Source organism: Pipra filicauda, unplaced genomic scaffold (assembly GCF_003945595.2).
Source record: "Pipra filicauda isolate LSUMZ 115617 unplaced genomic scaffold, ASM394559v2 scaffold1_size10287979_pilon, whole genome shotgun sequence".
Classification (NCBI taxonomy): Eukaryota; Metazoa; Chordata; class Aves; order Passeriformes; family Pipridae; genus Pipra; species Pipra filicauda.
In genome coordinates this window covers 6,821,681-6,839,013 of record NW_024104310.1, presented here as the reverse complement: position 1 = coordinate 6,839,013, position 17,333 = coordinate 6,821,681, and the positions used below count along the sequence as shown (strand labels likewise).

Below are 17,333 nucleotides of genomic sequence, written 5' to 3'. Positions count from 1 at the left end.
GTGTGAGCTCTGAGCTCCTATTGAGGTGCCAAATGTGCTCAAGTCATGCTGCTCACCTGGGCAGTGCTGCTTTTGTACCATGAAAGTAGTTTGTGCTAACAAGTGACTGGTGCCAGCTGGTGCTGAGTTGTCTGGATGTCGAAAGGTTGTATCCTTGTAAGAGGCACATGGGAAACCAAGGCTGGTTTTCCTGATGCTGAAAAAGCCGGGACAGGATACTCAAAGCTTTTGCCGTGGGGACTGTCAACTGGGCTGCTCTGGTGGAGAATGCAGTAATTCAGTGACCAAATGTCCTCCCAGAGACTCCTAGCATCTGACTTAGATGGAGTATAAAGTGAGAGGAGGGGATTTTTTGCTACTCCCTTTTAATTTCTGTCATCTTTTCTGGACTTGTGCTGTCTGCAAGAGTCGTGAAGGCAAAAGCAGGAGAATTTTGAGTTCATATGGGACTCACAGCTCCTGGGGACATTGTGAACAGAGAGAGTTCCAGTTTGCCAGAATCATAGAAAAGGCCACTGATTTGTAGAAGTTATTTTAATTTCCAAGTTCATGATGGGAAGGAGTTGCAAATCTAGTACTTAGTAGTGTAACCTGTCTCCTAGAAGAGCATTTAATTTGTCTATGACAGGCAATTTTTTATTTTCTTCAGGTGAGGAGGTGCTGAGAACAGAAGAGCTCAGCTCAGTACTTGGCAGCTGAAGTGCAAGTATCATTTTAGGAAGAGAACTACTTGAAGGATTTAGAATTAATTTTTAGAAAGGTTTGAAATATAGTCAAAACAAGCCTTAGGCAGAGAGGTTGTGAAGTCACTCTGAGGTGAATTAGTGTGGAGATGCCAAGGAAGGGGAGAGAATGCATTTGCCAGAGGTGAAGACACACAGTGACTGTCACAGAGACCAGTGCATTACACCAAGGTATCATTTTTCCTTTTGCAGAGGTCATGTTTGATTCAAACATGATCTTACGCTGTACATGTGCTGGTTGCTCCCAAACAGAGCTGGGTGAAGTCACCTCACAGCTGGATAACAGAGCTGTTGGGAGCACATGCACACTTAAAAGTCAAGAATATGGGTTGACTGAAAGTTTCCTTTGCTGGGGTGGAGGTTTTTCTGTAAACAACTGTGCAGACATCATGCAGAGCAGAGGTACTGATTAGAGACTGGGTGGGACACGCCTGATCTCTCTCTGAGGATATTGTGACACTGTTCTAGCCATCCTTTTTGGGGGACTGTGAGTGCTTGATTACTTTTTATAGCTTAGAAATGTAACTTACACAATTGCTTTGAAATTCTGTTACAGCAGAACCACTGCCAAGTTAGTGTTTGCTTAAGGCAAAAGTCAGTGGGGATGATGTGTCAGCATTAGTGGCAGTGCCCAGGAAATGGAACCGGTTGACCCAGTCAAATCAGTGCAGTGAGTAACCTGTAGCTGCTTTCACTTAACAGCCAGAGGCAGTGGTGCCTGTTCTTATGAAACTGCTTGGAGGTGAAAATATTTGCCCAGCTTTGGGGGAAGATGGATAATACATCTGGAAATATATGAGTGCACTGGTACACGAGCGATGCGATCTCTGCTTAGCATTAGAGAGATCTGTTATCCTGCAGCATTTCTGAGTTACAGCTCAGAGAAATTCTGAGATGCCAAGTGTGGCAACTTAGATGAGCAGCCTCTGCACAGAGCCTAGAGCAGTACAGCAGGAGGTTCATTAGATTATCAAGCCTGCTGTGAAAGTTTAAGAGGGAAAACAAAGTCATCACTGCCTGAATTTGGTGTTTCAACGGTTCTTGACAGTAGCTGTTCAACTTAAAGACAGTAAATACATCCATTCACTCATTCCATTCACTCATTCAAGTTCAACCAGAATTAGTTAGCATCCATATTGCTGTTAACAATGAGATTTGTGTGTTTGTATCTGGGATGGTTATTTCCTTATCGTGATTTTTGGGGGCTGTGATCATTCCCAGTACAGGGTTATGGTGTCCAAAGTTCCCATCAGTCACATAATTCCTTGGGAAGGGAGGGATCGGTCCAGCCTGCTCAAGTTAACCTTGCTTGGGGCAGGACCTGACCAAGTTTCTCTGGCCTTTGTTGAGCAGAGTTGTAGTATCCAGGTGGGTGGAGGTCCCACAGCCTTGGAGGGCCCATCCAGGATCAGCCCCTGTCAATCCCAGGTGTCCTGGCTCCTTGGGGTAGGCAGGGCCACGGCTCAGTGGAGATGGGCTTTGCCTAATCCCTGCTACAATACTTGAGCTCCTGGGAGCCTCTTTGGATTAAACATCTGCCAGACTCATGTCCTCAGGCTCAGCTATTAATATGAGGGAGCAGCTCAGGTCTGGAAGCTGATCCTGTTGTGTCTGGCCATAGAAACCCCTGAGTGCTCCAAGGTGAGATCCTCCTCACTTTGTTTTGCCCTCCTTGTGATGCTGCCAAGATAGTCCTTCTTGTGTCTGCAGAAGAACTGCTGCTGTTGTGTTTAGAGGTGCCCTCAAAGTTTACAGAGTGGGGGAAAGGTCATATCCAGCTCCTCCTTACCTGGAAACAGATGTTTGGGACAGCACAGGTTGATTGGCTGTTTGTTTTTGGTTCTGCATCCTGCCACTCTCAGGTGTTTCTCCAACTCTTTTCAGGTTTTATTTTGAAACTAAGAAATTCTAACCATCTTTCTCGCTTCTGTACCCACAAGTAAGAGTACTGCCTACTTACCTTGGCTTCAGCAGTGAGATAGCATCCAAATTATCAAGAGAAAAGGAATTTGATGAGGAGGTTGAACTCTTCATCTCATTTAGCATTTGAATCATCAAGTTTCAGGTTAGGAGAACCCAACATCCCTCTGCCTGATAACCCTAAGGATTTGGTTTTCCAAACCCCTTCCAAGAACCAGTTAACACACAGACTGACTGACATAAGTTTAAGCCATTTATTACGGTGACATATGAAATCTAGAACAAGTTTGACATTCTCTGCTCTTAAATTTCTGAAGGGTGTTAATGGTACAGCATCATTTAAATGAGCTACTACCAGCTTAAAACCAGTTTTGAGAAAGGTGCAAGACTAGAAACAAGTCCTAAAGAAACAACATCAATAAATAGATCACCTAGATGTCTTCAGTCATCAGGCTCCAAGACCAAACAAACTTAGCAATAGTTTAAATTACATTTATTTTTAGTGTTTGGCTGTTCACCCCTGTAACAGTCAGATGAGGAAAGAAAAGAGGAAATTTATTTTAGCAATACAGGAAATAAAACCAGTTTGCAATTAACAGACCATTTAGCAGACTAGAGTTCAAATCTATGTTCTACTGCCTGCAGTTGGGGCTCAATACATTCTTTAAAGCAACAGGTATTTTGACAGTCCTGTTCAGAACTACTGTACTTGCAGTATTTCAGACTAATAACAGAGATGAAGGAGTAACAAGGTCAGATTTTAGCTGAAGACCTCTTGTGGTGTGACTTCACCTGCACCCTTCAGGTGAAGCTGAGCTGTCACAGGCAAATCTGTGGGACTGTGAGTCCCCCCCCTCCTGCCTCAGTACCAGATTTCAGCCCTGGCAGTTGTCACATACTGGTCTGCACAGAGCAGAAACAGAGCAGGAGACAGGGCAGGGAAAAGGAAATCAGGCAATCAGGCAATATTGTACTAAATAAATGTACTTCGGTTTAGCTTCAACACCCCCCATCTCTTAATTCAGGAAGGAGTTTCACCACAGTAACTGTTATTCCCTATCCCTTTGACATTCCATGATAAATCACTGCCCTGAGGGTTATAGAACCACATGCCTTTCATTGTTCATGTCATATTTGCTGCTACATTCAGAATCTATTTGAAGACAAGTGCGAACAAAAAAGCTACAAAAAGCAGTTGATGTTGCTGCACAACAGCCCCATGTCTTAAACTTACAACGATCTGTATAAAAATAGAAATGAGTAAATAGAAAAGCACAACTAAAGAAAAGCTATTTCTCAGTCATTACAGAAGCCAAGACATTCAGCTCCACTGAAAAGGTTCATCACCCCAACTTAAACAGCATTTTCACTTCCATTTGTCTCAAATAACCATCATCATTCCCTCCTCTGCTTCATTTTTTATTTAAGTGTGAGGCCACCACCTGGTCCACAGAAGAGCAGAAGTGAGTGACAGGACCCACCATGACTCTGTCCCATCTCTGTGCTGCAACTTCAAACCACATGGCACTTCCTTTACTGAGGAAGTAGTTGTAGCAAAGGTACCTTACAGAGAAGGGACTTAAAACAAGAAAAATAACAGTCTGAGGAGTATTAAGTAGGAATAAAAGTATCCTGGGGTGAGAAATGCCTTGCAAGTCACAAGAACCGTCTACCCAAGGAGTACCATTAGAAAAGCTTTCTAACAAAACTATAAATATTTTTTTAATGCCATCAATCATACTGATAAAATCATCACTAAGTGTCACTGTTCAGGCACAGTGCCTTCATAAATACATTCAGGAGCACTTGTAGGCAAACGTGAATTCTGGAACTTGACATTCTGCCAGTGTCCAACTTGTTTCTCCATTAATTTCTCCGTTAATTTGGTGATTTTTGGACAGCATTCAAAGTTTGAACACAGATCAATCCATTAAAACAGTGATTGGAAAATACAACAAGATATGTACTTCATGTGATTTCTTTTCTAGTATTGTCTACACTAACAAAATAGAGTAACTAATTCTTTCAAGATCAGAAAAATATTCCAAGCTGCAGCATTTGACAGTCTGTAAACACAAGCAGGGTCCATTTCACTCGGGATCTTGTGCAGCTGCTTCTTCTTTCTGTTCACTTGCTGCTTCTTCCTCTGGTTTCTCTGGAGCAGTGGTTAATGAGCTCTCAGTGCTGTTCACAAGCAGCTTTAATTCTTGGTTATCAGGATCAGTTCCTAGAGTTGTTTTTGAAGAAATTTCATGTGGAAGAGGAAAAGAAGGTAAAGGTGGAATTGAAGGCAGTAGGTCATCCAGCTCTGGCTGCTTGACTGAGCCTTCAGAATACAGAGTTATATCTTCAGGGGCCAAAGCTGTGGCATGTTCTGGGAAATGGAAATGGTTTGTAAGAAAATAAAAACTGGCAAGGTAACAAGCAGCACCCCTGGTTACCCTAGAAAAATCAGCCTGAATCAGACACCTTGTATAGGTACATAAACAGATTCACAACTGTCAAATACATGGGCTGCATTTACTCAGTTCTCCCCAAATCCAGGAACTCTGATGGTGCACACAGGTTTTTAAAAGACCACAAACCTTTGGGTCTGTTGTGTTCTTACTGTTACTGTTATTCTGCGTTGCAACTCTTACAGTCACCCTACCTTTTGGAAGGGAGAGGCGGGCATCCTGTGAATATATTTATTTTTTTTAAATAGAAAAGTGTGTTGGGTTTGCATGGCCAGGTTTTGGTAGTAAGGGGCTACAGGGGTGGCTTCTGTGAGAAGCTGCCAGAAGGTTCCCCCATGTCCAAGGGAGTCAGTGCCAGCAAGCTCCAAGGCCGAGCCCATCAGTGTCAGTAGCAGCACCTCTGGGATAATGTATGTAAGAAGGGGGAAAAATTCCCACTGCAAAACAGCAGCCAGAGAGAGGAATGAGGATATGCAAGAGAAACAACTCTGCAGACTCCTGGGTCAGTGCAGAAGGAGGGGCAGGAGGTACCCCAGGCATCAGAGCAGAGATGCCCCTGCAGCCCCTGGTGCAGCCCATGGAAGCTGTGGGGAAGCAGCAGAGATCCACTGCAGCCCGTGGAGGAGCCCGTGCTGGAGCAGGGGGATGCCCAGCAGAGGCTGTGACCTGGGGGAAGCCTGTGCTGGAGCAGGGTCCTGGCAGGACCCCTCACGGGGGACCCAGGCTGGAGCAGTCTGTTCCTGAAGGACTGCACCCCACGGAAGGGACTCATGTTGGAACAGTTCCTGAAGAACTAGAGCCCGTGGGAAGGACGGATCTCTGTGGGAAGGACCCCATGCTGGAGCAAGGGCAGAGTGTGAGGAGCTCCCCCCTTGGGGAGGAAGGAGCAGCAGAGACCTGAACTGACTGCAGCCCCCATTCCCAGTCCCCCTGTGCCTCTGGCAGGAGGAGATGGAAAATTTGTGAGTAAAGTTGAGCCCAGAAGGAAGGGAGGGGGGGGGAAAGGGGATGTGTTTTTAAGATTTCAGTTTATTTCTCGCTATCCTCCTCTGATTTGTTTGGTAAGAAATTAAACTAATTTCCCCAAGTTGAGTCCGTTTTGCCCATGACAGCACCTGGAGAGGGATCTCTCCCTGCCCTTATCTCAGCCCATGAGGCTTTCACTGGATTTTTTCTCCCCTGCCCAGCTGAAGACAGAGAGTGACAGAGCAACTTAGTGGGCACCTGGTGTCCAGCCAGAGTCAGCCACCACAAAAAGACAATATTAAGATGACTAACTAAAAAACTTCGGTTTTGCTTTACAACTGTGGTACAAAAATTCATTTACACTGTTTTTAGAAATACCTACTTTTAAAGTCAGTTTAATCAATGTTTTCATTTAAAGAAAAAGACACACTTTCTATAATCTTATAAGAAAAGCCCATTAGTTTTTGTCCATTTCTACACCTGATTTCTGCTACTTTTTCCATCTGATTTTTGCCTGTCCTTTCTGATTTTTATTAAAATTCGCTTATTTCCAGAAAGGGTGAAAATGTTGAGCAGGTATTGAGTTGGTGCAATTCCAGAAATAAAGGAAGTCTTTAATGCACTTACCAAAATACGTAGAGGCTTCATCGTTTGACATTGATTTTTCAGGGCCTGCAGAAGCACCTGCTGCTGGCGTGTTGAAGGAGGCAGATGGGGACATGCTGGACACTTCTGTTAAGCTAGTGAGCTCAGAAAATGAAATACCAGACATATCTAGAAATCCTGAAGGAGAAAGCGAATATTACATCACTTTTTTAGATACAACACAAAATTCTAGATTAAAAAAGACAAGTTACATCCAGACTAAAGTCAGTGAAGTCCCCTCCCTGCTAAATGCAAATAAATTTAACTTATGTGGTACCTCAATTCTACAGCTCTGAAATCCAGGGAAGTCAAAAATTTCAAGGAAAACAACCACCAATGCTCACAGTTCTACATTTCAGTCTCAAGCTTGTATATTCATTTCTTTAGATGTCCTCTAAAGAATTGCTGAAAAACCACCTAAGAAAATATACCTGGATCCATAACTCTCTGGAGAGGGGGAGGAGGAGAAAGTGAGCTTTCTGGTGAATAAACACTCATTTCTTGATCTCTGGAATGATCCAAGTTCATGACTGTTTCAGAGCTTTCACTCTGAGAGGTAGGTGCCAACAATGGAGTCTGGAATAAGATAGTAAGAAGGAAAAACATCTTTTTAAATTGAAAGCTTCACCTGAAGCCAACCTTCCTATGAAAGCATCCTGCCTGTTTCCAGATACACCAATTCAGAGAGAATCTGTGATGCTGAAATTGAAAGCCAAACACCAATTAGGACATCAAAGTGTTCCAGTTCAGCTTTTAAAGCCAGTATGTTCTTAGAAGAACAGTCCATGCTCAGTTCTTGTAGGTGGTTTTTTTCCTAGTGAGGTAAGTGTTCTTTTAATGTCATTCTCATTGACTGGTACAGCTGTAGTATAGAGCATGCAAGTCTTGAAAATAGAAAGAAAATACCTGGCAAAAATTTGTATCAGCCAACACTGGTGATCTCACACCTGCTCAGCACCCTCAGCTCTCACTTTCCCTTCACCCAACTCCATTTCATTCAAGCAAAATTAAACGCTGTATTCCAATACACTGTGTTACCGACGTTCCAAAACAGTAGAACATTTTCAAACTCCAGAGAACATGCTAGAGATTGGCATTTATTTCTTACCTACCTCTGTGTAACCATTAGTGGATGGTACAGAAGTTCCAGCTTCTAGTGAGGGTGAAGGTGGTTTGCTTTCTGGCTTTTTCTTTGATGTTATGGATTGTGTTGGAATTCTGTGCAAATAGCCATATCCAATACCACATCCTAAGCTGTACAAGACAAGTAAATCAAGACTTAAAAAAAGGGTGTTCTTAACAAAACTAGTGTTTCAAATTTTGACTCTCCACAACAAGAAGAGTTTGTGTCTTTCTATAGCAGGAAATACCTACCTGCAAGAGTCGTTTCACTTACAGTACTCAGGGAACGCTGTGCAGTTGACTTTTAAAAATACACAGCTTAGCTTTCAGTTGATTGGGTTTGTATCTTTACAGAATATATCATCTGACCTGATGTGGGTTTGGTTCTTGCTTTAGCTCAGTGTTTGACTATGAGAATGAAGACAGTGAATCTGCTAATGGGGAACTCAGCACAGGGTTTTTGCCATTTGATTCAGCTCAAAAGGATTAGATCCAGGACGTGCCCAATTCCTAGTTCCAAGCTTTTTTTTTTATGAAGAGATTAACAGTTTTGTGTGATAAGTGTAAGGAAACAAGGCTTAACTTGAAAACAACAAGCTGCAATTGATAGTAATAATACTCTTAACAGGATCTCATTTACAGCAAGTATATAACCTGTCTTCAAGTGACTGTCCAGAGATCAGTACCTTCCTTCTCCACCCCAAGCTCCATTGGGAGTCACAACTACCTCTCGAATGGAATCTGCTTCAGTGTTATAAACCATCAGCTTCAGCGGCTTCCCCTCATGGGATTCAATCAGGGAAAAGAAATCCTCTGACTAAGAAAAAAAAAAAAGGAAAGACAAAGTTAATAAACTCACATGTGCAAGACAAGGAGCTGGAAGCAAGTCAGCATTTTACATAGTTATTTACTTCAACATGAGACATTAAAAACCCAGAGCCAGAAAGCTCACTGGTGTAGTTTGATCTTTAATGGCAACTTCTTGTTATTGTCACATTAAAAAGACAGATAATGTTTACCTCAACAATAAAGCATCTGTCATAAATACCAACCTCCCCAAATCCCCAAACACCATCCACATCCGTTTGATGTACACCGAATTCGCTTTCTGCAAAATCAAATCCTACACCCCCACTTGGCAAAGACAATCAGTCCCTACTGGAATGCACCCTACCTCCTGGAGAATCTGATCAGATCCAACAACGTAGTCAGTGTAGGGCTGTAAACCAGCCAGAGCTGCAGGAGATGCAGGTTCAACATCCTGTGAAAGAATGACAGTTGTCATCTGCACGGGCAGCAGGATAAACCACCCCGAGATCAAAAGGGAAAGCTAACTCCAAAAACAGCAGAAGGAAAGAACATTTTGTTTATGGGATAAAACAGAAGTCCTTGAATAGTCTATGTCTAGGTGTGACATCTTGTAAAACATGCTGAATAAGAAAGACCAAGATGCTACCAATTTAAAATAAGATACTCCAAAGATGTGGAGAAGTTGCATTTATTTAAACAACCAGAAACATAACAAACAGTCTTTCCTTTTCAGTTCTGCCTCTAATTTTAAAATAAATTTGTGGTGCTTTTTGTAACAATTTAATGGAGTTTAGCCAACACAGAGACACCAATCAGGCCAGAATGTTTTTGCTTTTGACATTGATTCTTCAACAAAAAAACCCCTTCCCATCTACACTATTGGGTCTGGTTGGGATGGAGTTATTTCTGTCACAGTGACAGGCAACACCGACAGACACCTACTCCTTGTCCCTGCTGAAACAGCTCAAACCTTCAAGACTCTGCTCCCTTCCTCTGTGTGATTTCACCACTGTACTTTACATAAAAGTTACTTCTAAATATTACACTGTAAAGCAAGGTTGTATGAACACTGACAAGCCACCAAAGAATTCTCTCTCACCAAAACATGCCACACGTGTTCATTGGCTCCCTGGAAGCTGCAGAACCTCACGCTGGCTCCAAGAAGGCCTTGTCCTCCCCACATGTTACTGGGGATCACCTCCACCTCTCTTATTTTCATTGTTTTGATATTATACACCTCCAGCTTCACTGCTTTCTCAGCATTTGCCTTCAGCAGGTCTTTCAACATATTGTTTTCCTTATTCTGTAGAGCACAGAAAGAGATACAGGATTAGATTAACATTATTCCCAGCTGCACCTGTAACATATGCCACATCTCAGGCAGAATTTGAATACAAAGAACCAAACCCATCAAAGTTTAGACTCTGTGGTTCACAAACAGTCCCAGAAGTTCAATTTTCTTTTATTAGAAAGCAGTCAGTGCTGTCAGCACACGTCCCTTTACATAAGTAATTGCTGTTACTCCATTTCATCACTTGCATGAAATGCTTCACAACTGCTATTAAGTAATACCAGCAACATGAGATGTCAACTGTGTAGTCTAACAATGAGCAGCAACATTTCACTTCATGTCTCTGAGCCCTTCAAAGTCACTGCAAACTGACTGTGAAAGGACAGACTATTTGGGAACAGCTGACAGAACCATCATCGTGTCTGTCATGTTAAAAAGATTAAATGATCTTCCACCACAATCACCATTACAACGAGCACTTCCAAAAAGACATCTTTGCTCATAAAAGCAAGACAAACTTAAGGAATTCAGCTTGTATGGGGTTAGGGTGAAGCATACAGGCAAAGCTCTGAGCCTGTTAAATAAACAAACAAAAGAAACCCAACCAAACCCCAAAAAACCCCACCAAACCAGAACTCAACTCTTCTCTCACAGCTCAACCTATTGTGTTCTTGGTCCCAAAAGTATAAGTATAGACAGGCTACGATTCTTTTTCAGGTTTTATCAAATGCTGAAACAAGTTTGTTTAAACAAATGTTGAGCTCTTACTATTGACTCACCAGTTCAATATTCACCTTGTGGCAAAAAATATGTAGGAGTGAGTAATAACATAAACATTGTGTCAACCTGCTAAGAAGTTAAGGTGAGTAAGGGCATAAATAAGACCCTTTCCTCAAATTTGGATCCAGCCAGAGAAGAGACTTTGAACACCAGAAATTTTACTTTATTTTTAATGCCACATACAATGTGAAAAGCCTTCTTTACTGTGACAGTTTTGGCTTCTACTTTTTAATCAACACAACACCGATAGTTCATGCAGGGAAGAAAAAAAACAACATTAAAATCATTTGAGACTTACAAGTCTTGTGTGTCCAATGGCAATGATGAAATCAAAGAAAGGTTCCAGTCCTCCTTGTTGAGCTGGGGAGTTTTCTTGAACCTGAAAAACATACATTTTATTATTATTAAACACTGATCTCTAGTTACATAAGTAAAAGTGTTAATCTTTACACAGTTCCATATTTACTTTTGAGTTGAACCAGAGATAAGATACCAAATGACAGATTTCAGGAAGCAATCCACAACTGTGAACTAAGTTTTATAAAACTATGAGCAACAGGTGTTCAAATTAAGCTGTAAAAAGCAGGTTTTTAACCCCATAGAAAACACGAATATTGTGATTCAGTGTTCACAGCCTGGAATTTAAATACTGAATACTTTGGAGGAAGGTTTAGTTCTCGAAGTGCTGCTTCAGGATTTTCTTCCATACTTCTAACAGCCTGAGAACATTGAAATCCCCACTTACAGCAGAGCTGTTTTTCCATAAACACAATTTACACCTGGGTTCCCACAGTTTCCAGCCCACTGGAACAGGAACACTTAGATGAGAACACTACAAACGCTGCCTCAGCACAGGTACCGGTCAAGGAAACTGCCACCACTCACAAAGGATTCCTAAGAAATAAGAGCTGCAGCATCTTGATTTCATTATAACCAAGCTGTCACAGGACAGGTGCAATAAATATAGAGAACACTTATTAAAATGCATTCACACCAAGATAAACTTCACCTCGAGTTACACAGTGTATGTACAAATTCTGTGAGAGGCCACCCACTTCCAAGGTACACTAAGAAAGGATGTTAAGGAACCACTGCAAACGTGCTGAGAAGCTTGCACTGATTTTAACTTTACTTTTTGTTATCTCAGCAGCCCTTAACCTCACATATTTGACTCCTGAGGCACACCTCAAAGTTTAAGCACCAAGTTACAACCCAGGCATCATCTAAACTGAGAAGCTCATTGCTAGGAAAGTTTAACTACCATATCTTATATTTGGTCTATACAATATATACAGCACCAAGCTGCTGTATTGGGGGTTTTTTAATAGATGAAGTGTATTGGTATTGGGGCTTTTGCTGGCAGAAGTGTCTGTTAGTTATAAAATACATCAATAAAATAGTTTTATATTTTATATATATTTATATATATTTACATATATTATTGTTTTATAGTTATAAAATAATAGCATAGTTACTTCAGCAAAAGCTTTTAAAGCAAAACTAAGAATAAAAATCATGCTTTATTATTAAACAGTCAAGACTGAGCACAGTAACCACAACTGGAGTAGGAAGTATTAACTTGCATCACAACCCTAAACTGCAAACAGACAGCTTTATACTGAACCAAAGGTTAAAAATGTTTACATACAAATTCTAAGTAACGTTCAAGAAGCCTTAGAATGAAACCATCACGTTACATAATGTCCAGGATGAAAAAGTACACAAGAAGAAGCACGTGAAAGTTACTACAGAGCTCAGGACGTTGGTGTTCGGGTGTCTAAGAGCCACAGAGGTTCCCACAGGGAGCTGGGAGCTGCAAAAAATCCTGCTGCACTTGGTTTTCAAAATGACCCAGCATCAAGAGCTGCATGAATTCCCTGGAGAAAAGAGAAATTACTTTGTCTTCTGCAGACTGCTGGTCACCAAAATCATCCTCCAGTACAGAAACCCGAGCAGTGTCCTGCACTCAGCATGAAAGGAGGACCAACATTCATTTCTGACGGAGCAGGCTCAGTTCAGGAGACTGACACGAGCAGATACAGAGCACCAGTACCCCAAACACACCTCGTGACACTGAGAAACATAAACTGGGATGATGCGTAAAGCAGCACGTGGCAACAACACTTCCACTCTGATTCCAGCAAGGGAGAGCACCCACTAAACGAAATGATAACTCGTTTAACAGCTGTTATCAGCAACACCTCTGTCTGTCCTGAAACGCCGGGATACGCATTTACACCAGCGTGTGTGCAGACTGTGCTGGATATACAGGAGTCAAAACAAACTCGCAAATACATCCAACGCCGGGGGGAGGCTGGAGCAGGAATTAACCTCCGGACAAGATGCTGTGAAGATCCACAGAGAAGGGAGGAGGGAGAGAGCGAAAAGGAGAAGAGAGAGGGGGGAAAAAAGGCGCAAGTAGAGGGGGGAAGAAAGTAGCGGGGAGAGGAGGAAAGGAGCAGGGAGAGGGGGAAAGGAACCGGGAAGGAGGGAAAAGGAGCAGAGAAGGAGAGGAGCAAGGAGAGAAGGGAGAGAAGGTGGGGCACGGGGGAGAGGGGAACAGGGGGAGGAGGAAGCAGGGAGAAAGAGGAGCAGAGAGAGAGGGGAGCAGGGACAGAGGGAGGGCTAGACTACTCTTAAAACTACTCCAAATTTCCCCAGAGCAGCCCCGCAGGCTCCCCCGGGCTGTCCCGCACCAGGACCCGGCGGGTCGCGGCATCCGCGGGCACAGAGAGCGGCGCGGCCGCCCCGCCCCTGCCGGCGTGGCAGCTCCCGGGAGGGGGACGACAGGTGGGAGCCGCGGAGCCTCAGCCCCCACAGGCCGGCGGGCGAGCGGGACGCACCCGCACCCGCCCCAGCGCCCCTCGCGGCTCTCCCGCCCTCCCTCCGTTCCGCTGGCCCGGCGGCGGCCGTCTCACCCCGTGCACGTGGAAGCCCTCGGCGCCGCCGCCGGGGCCCTCGGAGCTGGAGCCCAACCCCATGGCCGCGGCACCGCCACGGACCCGCTCGGACCCGGCCGGACCCTCAGGCGGCGGCGGCGGCGGCTCCGAGCATCGCCCTCGCGCCGCTCCCGCAGGCCTGAGCAAGCGAGCGCCGAGCGCGGCGCCGGCGCACGGCGGGGCGAGGTAGGAGCTCAGCTCCACTCCGCGCCCTGGCGCGCGACGGCGGGGAACGCCCCCTAGCGACGGGGGCGGGGCCGGGAAAGCGAGGCGTTGCCGCGATAGGCGGGGCCAGGGCTGAGGGGGCGGGGCCAGTGTGAGGGGTGGGGGGAGCGGCTGAACCGTAAAATTAAAAAACAACAGCAACAAAAAGAAAATCACAAAATCACAGAGTCTCAGGATTGCTTAGGTTGGAAAAGAGCTCTGGAATCAGCGAGTCCAACCTCTGACCGAACACCAGCGTGTCAACCAGACCGTGGCACTCAGTGCCACGTCCAGGCTTTACTTAAACACCTCCAGGGGCAGTGACACCTCCGTGGGCAGCCCATTACAATATCTAATCACCCTTTCTGCTTCCTGTTAAGAAGTTCTTCCTAATGTCCAACCTAAACATCCCCTACCGCAGCTTAAGACCACAAAAAAAAGAAAAAAAACCCACACAAACCCAAACAGGTTCACTACCGTTTTCGCTACTGTTCTCATTCTTACAGCCTTTAAAAATCATCCCCCTGTTAGTATAACCCACGAAGAGATTATTGTTAATATTTTACCAATACCTACTTCGCATACACATTTCTAAAGAGCGCGTGTTTCTCTTTGTCTCCGTGGGCACATATCTGGTGTTGTGCTCTAGAACGGTGTTTCCACCAGCTGAGACAATTCTTAGCATTAAGAGGTGAAGAAGCAAATCAATGGCCCAGTGTTGTTTTTCAAGGCACAGGGGGGATGTGGGTGATCACCAAGAGGTGGTGGTATTTCAACACCCTCCCCCCCCCCGAAATTTCATGCCTGTGTTTTACTTGGGATGAATTCTTCTGATTCTGCCTCCAGCTCGCTAATGGAAAAGTTCTGAGAGTTTTCAAAGTAGCAGTATTAATTTGAAGCGTTATTGTATTATTATAGATAAAGTGCCAGTTATATTTCCTGTGTGGGTAATTTCATTTCAGGTATAAAAGCATCCATTTCAGTAAAACTCCTTGGTAGCGCTGCTCTCACCTCCAAAATATCATTTTTCCAAAGGATCCATCCACATAATTTCTGTGGTTAAAGTGTGATGCATAAAGACATAAAAGAGCTGCTTCTCCATCCTCTGCCTTTGCTTCCAAGTCAAACTCTTAATTTCCCTGTCGCTTCAGTAGCTAATTATGCATGAAAGCCACACACGCTGGCTTATTTTTCTCCAAAGAAAGATCTAGATATTCTCAGGAGCCTCTTTAAGTAACTTTTTCTTGGAGTTGTCTCTAAGCTGTGACTGCAGATCTGTGCAGCACATTTATTGAGCAGATGGCAGAAGTGCATGTAAGCATTCAGAAAAAAATAAAATTGTGCCAAACGTTTTTTTGTGGGTTTTTTTTTTTCTTGCTGTGTAAATTTAGGAACCTTACCACATAATTGTATTTTTTCTTAAACTGCTTTTCTCCCCCATACTTTTTATAACAGGTGAGCCAATGAAGAACCGTAGTGTGGGTGGTGTAATTGTGTTTCTACAAATAGAAATGAGAAATGTTTCTTCAGTCATACCAAAAGAAGATGCCAGAGAAGAGAGTCTGATCCCAGTATAAAATTAGCTCTTTGGAACTATAAGATCATAGCAAAAAAAAAATATATACAGGAATTCTTTGCATTTGTGTTTACCATGGAAGGCAATGAAGAGGTTCCCATCCCCAAACCTTTCTTTGCATCTGTCTCTTGTCAAGGTGGAGGTCAAAAAGCCCATAAAGAGACAAGACGGACAGTAAACTTGCAGGAATAGGTGATACTTTCCCAATTTCTTTGGAGGAACAGGGGAATGAGATAGCACAGCATAAGAAGTTGTATTGAACTGCTTAAAGCACATTGGCTGCAGGGGAGTGGAAAGTACCAAATACCCTGCTTTTTGGAAGGAATTCTAGTACAAATCTGAAGGGGGGGGGGGGGTCTGTAAGTCTCAACAAAGTAATAGAAGCTATAATAAATAATATTTTTTTCCTGGATGTCTGAGTATTACGTTCTTGGGAAGAGGTCACGTGACCCTGATAAGGGGATATCCCATCTCACACATCTGTTGCAGTTCCTAAAGGTGTTAACAAACACACAGAAAGAAGTGATCTTGTTGCTTAGATTTCAAAAAAAAAAAAAAAAAACTTTATCAGGGTTTTTTAAGGAAACTAAGCAGCAATACTGTAAGATGTATTTACTTCAATGAGTGGTTAAAAGATGATAGATGTTAGAAGCCAACGATCACTGAATGGAAAGAACATCCAAAGAGTGATAAAAAAAAAAAACCCAGACATTGCTTTTCTTCATGTTCTAAAAGCCCTGGAAAGAGAGATAAGGAGTGAGATGACAAAAGGTGTAAAAATATAGATAAGGTGGTCTTTTTTTTCCCCCTGTGCTTTTACATCTTACTTGTCAAAAGTTGCAACAGTTTGAAACTTGGCATTGCATTAGCCCAGTGTTTCATGCTATTATTCAGGTTAAATTAGGAGTTGTAGTATGAAAGAAATCTAGGGGTGATTTGATAGATGTGGGTATGTTTTAAGTTTAATTTACTAAATAGACTAGTACAAAAATTAGTGTTGCTGTCACTAAAGTTACTGAAAAAATCTAATCTGCTCTGGACCACTCTTTTGCATCAGTTTTGTTTATTTAGAAAAATACTTTAGTTCCTTTTTATTCAACACTTGAGCAGTGCTTCCATATGAAATTTGTCAGCTTACCCAAAGCTCAGAGACTTTAATGAATTATTAAAGAGCAGCATTGCATAGCAGAATCTGTAGTGACACATTGTGTACTCTCATGAAGAGAAATCAAGTTTTGTTTTCATGTAGATCCCTTGAAGAGGATTCCGTGCTACACTAAAGATTTACTTTGAGTGTTGTGTGGGTGTTTCTAGAACGGCGGCACAAGAGTATTTCAGACTCTAGAGGAGAACACCAACTAGTAGCTACTTCTTCTGCAAGAGGTAATAAATTTTAGAAATACAAAAATCCTGAAAGACATGGAACACTTGCAGCTCACACAGGAGTGACCCAAGGTTCAGCAGTGGGGACTGAGATGAAGTTCTGTACAAGGTCATGGAAGATTTACATTCTGTGTCAGGGTAGAATTCCATATTACTTTTCAGTGTCCCTGTTTTCAAAAATGATTAATTTTTTTAAGATATACTTTCTAAAGAAGAAAACTTACTACTATTTTACTACCCAATCTGCAAATGCTGAACAATTTTGATTTCAGATTTGACACCATCTGTCAAAATCTGAAAAAAGTATGTGTGTTTCAGGATTGGGAGGCTTTTTTTCATTTGACTGCTTTTGCTATTACACGACTTTTCAAAATTTAACACATTTAGCACATTTTTCTCTGAATGTTTATTTCTAGATTGGTAAGGTGGTTTAAAGCTGGAAAATAAAAGAAGCAGGAAGAACGCAGAGACTAATGAATTATATTTTGCAGGAATGTT

At 42.8% G+C, this 17,333-nt stretch overlaps 1 protein-coding gene across 1 annotated transcript; it reads right to left on the bottom strand.

Annotated features, from left to right (window-relative positions):
• Positions 1–2,903: 2,903 nt before the first annotated feature.
• Positions 2,904–13,801, bottom strand: GORASP1 (golgi reassembly stacking protein 1). Its single transcript, XM_027727841.2, has 9 exons — positions 13,652–13,801; positions 11,032–11,112; positions 9,762–9,965; positions 9,027–9,113; positions 8,539–8,669; positions 7,843–7,984; positions 7,162–7,306; positions 6,713–6,868; positions 2,904–5,037 (listed from the first exon to the last, which is right to left on the bottom strand). Exons 1-9 carry the CDS (start codon positions 13,712–13,714, stop codon positions 4,754–4,756), a joined length of 1,293 nt encoding a protein of 430 aa, XP_027583642.1. The 5' UTR covers positions 13,715–13,801; the 3' UTR covers positions 2,904–4,753.
• Between the last annotated feature and the right edge of the window lie 3,532 nt (positions 13,802–17,333).

Bases quoted from the DNA above. Each gene is read 5' to 3' on its own strand.
- GORASP1 (XM_027727841.2), bottom strand. From the start codon at position 13,714: ATGGGGTTGGGCTCCAGCTCCGAGGGCCCCGGCGGCGGCGCCGAGGGC. The intron at 9,114-9,761 runs GTGAGAGAGAAT...ATTCTTTCACAG, and splicing joins AACACGTGTGGCATGTTTTG to GATGTTGAACCTGCATCTCC. The intron at 6,869-7,161 runs GTATATTTTCTT...TTTCTCCTTCAG, and splicing joins CCAGAGAGTTATGGATCCAG to GATTTCTAGATATGTCTGGT.